The sequence below is a fragment of the Photinus pyralis genome, unplaced genomic scaffold, assembly GCF_008802855.1.
Source record: "Photinus pyralis isolate 1611_PpyrPB1 unplaced genomic scaffold, Ppyr1.3 Ppyr1.4_LG1, whole genome shotgun sequence".
Lineage (NCBI taxonomy): Eukaryota > Metazoa > Arthropoda > Insecta > Coleoptera > Lampyridae > Photinus > Photinus pyralis.
The window spans coordinates 1,633,687-1,640,076 of record NW_022170249.1 but is presented as its reverse complement, the minus strand read 5'-3'; the positions used below and the strand labels follow the sequence as shown (position 1 = coordinate 1,640,076).

Sequence of the window (6,390 nt, the reverse complement as noted above, 5' to 3'; positions counted from 1 at the left end):
AGTACCTATCTTGCACTAATGAAACCAGTGTTGTCTCATTACCTTAATTTGTTTGTTATAGTTATATTGCGGAAGGTTGCAGTATGCAGGAAATGGCATTCAATTTTAAGATGGGAAAGTCAAGTGCTCGAATTGAGCCGGAACGAAACGGAACGGTGTTCCGGTTCGTGATATTATTTTAACACCTCGTTCCGTTTCATAATATTTTCGTAAAGATTGTGCCGGTTCGTAAATTAGAAAGCGAACGGCAAACATTCGGAATGCTATTACTATTAAAAAAAATTGCAAATGTTTTACTAATTATCCAATCGTACTATACAATATACAAGTTCAGATTTTGCATTTACATAAATTGTAAATAGACAATAAACGTGTATCACTCATTGGAGTTCTATCGCACATCTAGTTCAATAGTGCCATAAGTGCAAAAAATTCAAATTTTCACTTAAGTCCATATTGCTGTTCTTCTATGTCTAACGCATGCACTGCAATATAGCCATATGTAACATTTTAATATTATTCAATGCAGTGTAAGATATTTCCCTATTGCAGGTTCATAGTATTGTGGTGCAATAGAGCCGTAACTGTCAGTTGTGGCCATATGATTCTTGAATACTTGCGCATCATGGTGCGCTACCGCCGCAAACAACAGTTATGGCTCTATAGCATCAAAAACTATTTTGCCGCTATAATTATGACGCAGTTGCTTTCCTACCAACAACAGTGAAGTGTGTGTTTGTTTCCGCTGGCAACAGATTAATTTGGTGTTAAGTGAACAAATATTGTATCTTGAGCGAGTATTGCACATTCGTTTGTTATTATGTCTCGTGCAAAAAAGTTAGTAAAGTTGGCTTTAGATAAAGATAACATTGAAAACGAGGATCCGAAAGAGAGTGAGGTTCGAGTAAACAAACGCTTGGTTTTATAATCTCTAGATGTATTTGTATTTTAGAACACCTCTAAACCAAAGAAAACGTATGCTGAACTTCAAAATTGCCAGTTGGTACCTAACGTAATATTACAAGAAGTAAGTCTAAATGAATCTGTCATGATTCACGACAAATAATATTGTCATTTATTTGAATTTTTATTATTTTAGTATTCTACGAATCAACCCTTTTTATTGGACTTAGAGGTAGATTTTTCGAAATACAATGATCCCATTTTTGGATTAGAGGCACATAACGTAAGTTGATTTAACTTTAAATAACAATTATGTACTTATTTTTATATTAGAACTCAACAACGCTAGATTTACCAGGATGCTCAGGGAATACTGCAGTGTCAGAGATTAGTAATGGACATGTTGTGACTCCCTTGGACGACCAGCAAGCGGAGGAGGTGACCAGTTAATATCAGAATCTTCCCATATTACACTCATTTGCGTTCTAGATTAATAATGATGCAGCCATTTTTGACTCAGATGATTCCATTAATGATAAAGATTACACACCTTCAGGTGATGATTCTAGTTCACCAGAAAACACAAGCTCTGAAATCGAAGTGAACCCTAATAATGATGTAGAAAAACGGATTATCGCTGAAGCTCAAGATGAAAAGAAAAAACCACGTAAAATAATCGCTAGGCCCGAAACTTGGAAAAGGAACGTGAAAAAAATGAGGGTAAATTCAGGTTTGCCCTATGTGTCTGAAGGTAATAGGGAGATTCCTGGAAAACGTTTAAAACCTCCTTGTACAACAAAATGCAGGTCAGCGTGTACTACTAAATTTACCGATGCTGATAGACTAACTATTCACACTTGTTTTTGGAAACAAGGAGATAATGCTCTTCAAAGACAATTTGTAAGTAGTCACATGGAAACTCTAAAAGTAAAATACCGTCGAGCCATTGAGGGAAGTAATCGCAGTGAAAATTTGTGTTATTACTTGACGCTGCGAGGAATTAAAATACAAGTGTGTAAAACATTTTTCATGAACACCCTGGACATTGGTGATAAGTTTATAAGGACAACATGGAAAAAATCGAATGGTAATGCTCTGATAGAAAGAGATCGAAGAGGAAACTTCAATAAGAGGGAAACAATCAATACTTCGATTAAAGAAAAAATTGTTGCTCACATCAACTCTTTTGAACGAATAGAATCTCATTATCTCAGAGCACAGACGACACGTGAGTACATAGACGGATCTTTAACGATAGCGCAAATGTATCGATACTATAAATCCGAGCAAGAGGCTGAAGGGTTGCCAGTTGCCAAAAAATGTACCTATGAACACATTTTTAAAACCCAATTTAACATATCATTTTTCCAACCTAAAAAGGACCAATGTGCAATTTGCGAAACCTTTAAAAATTCTGATACAGACGAAAGATTGTCGCTTCAGAAAGGATACGAACGGCACATTAACAACAAAATCAAGAGTAGAGAAGAAAAGGCTCGAGACGTCGAGAAAGGAAAACAAGATTCTTCCTTTAAAATAGCCTGTTTTGACTTACAAGCGGTTTTACCGACGCCTTGTGGAGATGTTTCCACATTTTATTACAAATGCCGTTTAAATTGTTTGAACTTCACAGTTTTTGAAATACCATCGAAAAGAGGGTTTTGTTACTTTTGGCATGAGGCGATTGCTAATAGAGGTGCTAATGAAATAGCAACTTGTATATTACATTATTTAAAAACGGAGTGCAAAGGAAAAGATGTCATCTTCTATTCCGACAACTGCGTAGGGCAAAATAAGAACAAAATGATTGTTTCTATGTATCTCTGCGCAGTTAACAAATTTGATGTCAAAAGCATTACACATAAATTCCTTACGGTAGGCCATACCCAAAATGAAGGAGACTCAATGCACGCCAGTATTGAGCGCCAGAAGCGTAGAGTACTAAGAAGTGGCCCTATTTATGTACCGTCACAATGGGCTCCAATTATCAGAGCGGCCAAGAAAGAAGGTACACCCTACATCGTGAATGAACTTGCCACAGAAGATTTTCTGGATTTTAAAAAATTTAGCGACACAATTGGGAAAAATTTTTCAATTAATTCCAAACAAGAAAAGGTTGTGTGGAATGAGATTCAAGTTCTACGCGTAGAAAAAAATTATCCAACGTCGTTTTTTTATAAAACTGACTTTGACTTCCTTGAATATGAACAAATTAACATCCAGGAAAAACTAAGGCGTTGCATTGACATTAGCGCATGTTATCCCGAAAAGGCCTTTGTAAAAGCCCCATCGATATCTCAAAAAACTAAAGAACATCTTGCTTATTTATGTGCAAAAAATGCTATTAAAAAAGTGTACCATGGGTTCTATAATAACATAATTGGTGAAAAGTAATCGTTTAACTTTTTTAGAGTATAATGAACGTGCTTTTATATACTTTTATATATTTTTTACTTTTGAATAAAAAAAATATTTCAGTTAGTAATTTACTGCAATAACGCCACAACTACTAGAAAACTATTTGGTTTTATGCACGGGTGGTTCAAAAGTGGTGGACGCAATATGGCCACAACTAACAAAATTATACTTTTAATTAATCCATTGATAATGGTATAAATTAAAATCAAAGTATCACATTAAATAATCAATGTATGACAAGGCGCACAAAAATCGATAGTAATATGCAATTGTTATGGTTGGATATCTAAACAGCACTAACTTTATTTGCACGTACTCTAACATTGTTGTGTTGGCACTTGCGGCACTATTGAACTAGATGTGCGCTATCATATACAGAGTCATTCTTGACGAGGGTCAGTTAGAAAGATATGGAAAACCTTTGAAAATTAAGCTGAACTGATAAGCCCTTTAAGGGTTTTGGCACATGATGAATTGAACTAAAATATTTTCAAAATGGCGCCACTTCCGGAAATACCGGAAGTAGCCATCAACTTTGTTATTTTAAATAGGGGCCCCCTATTTTTTCTACATTTTCGGATTCTACGTCGAATTTGGAGTACAACGATACCCCATAGTTGACCCTTTGCTCCAAGGGCTTCGCCGATATTCAAGTTTTTGTGTCAAAAATTGAATTTGCAGGGGTAACTTTAAAAATTTATTATTCGAAAACGGTGAGAGATATTGCAAAACAGTTTTCAATGCTTTATTAAGGAAAGATCAAATTTTCTTATGGTATGCGTAACCGTCTAAAAAAGTGAGACTACGTCACTTTTTCAAAGCTCTCAACTTTTAAACTTTTAAACATCCGTAACTCCATTTTTTCAAATGGCACCCCCCATTTTGTTCTTCACCCTTGTTTTCCTTTTTCCCAGACCTTTAATTTGATGCAAAATTTCAAAAGCTGCTTCAAACGGTTTCCGAGATATTCCATGTTTTAGTTACTTCTTGTGGAAATTTGATAAAAAAATGAAATCGCTTGATGTTATTCTTTTGTTTTTATTATGATAATGTTTAAACGTCAAATTTTTGCTGCTTGAACTTATACTTCTCGTCAATAATGGCTCGTTTGGGTTACACTAATGAAGATTTTTTGAATTTAATATTAATACACGGTGAATGTAATCGAATAGCTGCCAGGAAAAGCAGCGAAAATTTGACGTTTAAACATTATCATAATAAAAACAAAAGAATAACATCAAGCGATTTAATTTTTTTATCAACTTTCCACAAGAAGTAACTAAAACATGGAATATCTCGGAAACCGTTTGAAGCAGCTTTTGAAATTTTGCATCAAATTAAAGGTCTGGGAAAAAGGAAAACAAGGGTGAAGAACAAAATGGGGGTTGCCATTTGAAAAAATGGAGTTACGGATGTTTAAAAGTTTAAAAGTTGAAAGCTTTGAAAAAGTGACGTAGTCTCACTTTTTTAGACGGTTACGCATACCATAAAAAAATTGATCTTTCCTTAATAAAGCATTGAAAACTGTTTTGCAATATCTCTCACCGTTTTCGAATAATAAATTTTTAAAGTTACCCCTGCAATTCAATTTTTGACACAAAAACTTGAATATCGGCGAAGCCCTTGGAGCAAAGAGTCAACTATGGGGTATCGTTGTACTCCAAATTCGACGTAGAATCCGAAAATGTAGAAAAAATAGGGGGCCCCTATTTAAAATAACAAAGTTGATGGCTACTTCCGGTATTTCCGGAAGTGGCGCCATTTTGAAAATATTTTAGTTCAATTCATCATGTGCCAAAACCCTTAAAGGGCTTATCAGTTCAGCTTAATTTTCAAAGGTTTTCCATATCTTTCTAACTGACGCTCGTCAAGAATGACCCTGTATACGAGTATGAAATCGAACTCGGTAAGTATTTCAGTACTACAAAAGAGCAAGGTGCGCACGAGCGTAAACGCTTGGTGTTCTCTAATTAATGAAATAGTTACGCAATCGGCAATGCGCTACATGTACCACAAGGTTGTGCACGTGTTTCGTGGATAAAGTGTTATTGTTTACTGTCACAAAATGAGTTTGAAAAATTGGTTGATTAAAAAACGTACAGCATCATCCTCTGACTCACAATGTCCTCACCAAGATGTGCCTTTGGGAAAAATGTCTAAATGGCGCAATTCCATGCAAATCCATAAGGTCTGTAAGCAATATCTGTAAGACTTTACAGATCTGTAAGAAATTTGCAATTCCGTGCGTATCTGTAGCTTATAGATTTTCTAAAAATTCGTGAATATTTACGGACAAGGTTGGAGCACTCGTAAGCTTACCGACAGCGCATTTTTGAGGTTATGTGTTAATGTTTATGTTGAATTGTGAAGTGAATTATTAAAATAAAAATGAATAATCAACAAATTAATATGTTTATTGCTATTTTATTAGAAGAAGATCGAGACAGGTAAATTTTTAAACAATATTTATATAAAATATTCATAGTAATAATTAAAAAATTATAGAAATTTTTTACACCCCTTTGAAATGTCTCCAAGACATTTCAAGCAGTTGTTCAGATTAAACCAGGAGTGTGTGGTTAATTTGATAAATAGTTTACAACCATATATTCCAGAAGCAAACATGAATGCGATACCTCTACAAGCAAAGGTAACGAACATTTTTTTAAGTGAATTGTATATATAATATTGAATGGTAGGTCCTGGCCACATTGCACTTTTTGGGAGTGGGGTCTTACCAACATGCTATTGGTGCTTGTGCATGGCTATCTCTTAGCCAAACTACAATCTCTAAAATCATCACACAAATTTGTTCCGCTGTGGCTGAACACCTTCTACCCATTTGGGTAAAATTCCCAACTACGGTTCAAGAAAAGAACGATGTAAAGCAGGGGTATGTGTATATCTTAACACTTGATTTTATTTTAAAATTTAAAAAATATATCCAGATTTTATGGAAAATTTGGATTCAGAGGGGTTTTGGGTGCCATTGATGGTACTCATGTTGAAATACTTGCTCCACCACAAACCGATGAAAACCACCCACCATTTGTATATATCAATAGAAAA

At 34.8% G+C, this 6,390-nt stretch overlaps 1 protein-coding gene across 2 annotated transcripts; it reads left to right on the top strand.

Annotated features, from left to right (window-relative positions):
• Positions 1-401: 401 nt before the first annotated feature.
• LOC116159387 lies at positions 402-3,680 on the top strand. 2 transcript variants are annotated; one of them, XM_031472354.1, is made up of 5 exons: positions 402-898; positions 953-1,027; positions 1,100-1,186; positions 1,237-1,341; positions 1,393-3,680. In XM_031472354.1, exons 1-5 carry the CDS (start codon positions 821-823, stop codon positions 3,295-3,297), a joined length of 2,250 nt encoding a protein of 749 aa, XP_031328214.1. In that variant the 5' UTR covers positions 402-820; the 3' UTR covers positions 3,298-3,680. The 2 variants fall into 2 exon arrangements, with proteins under 2 accessions (XP_031328214.1, XP_031328216.1); XM_031472356.1 differs by having other exon boundaries at positions 1,237-1,527.
• The last annotated feature ends 2,710 nt before the right edge of the window (positions 3,681-6,390 follow it).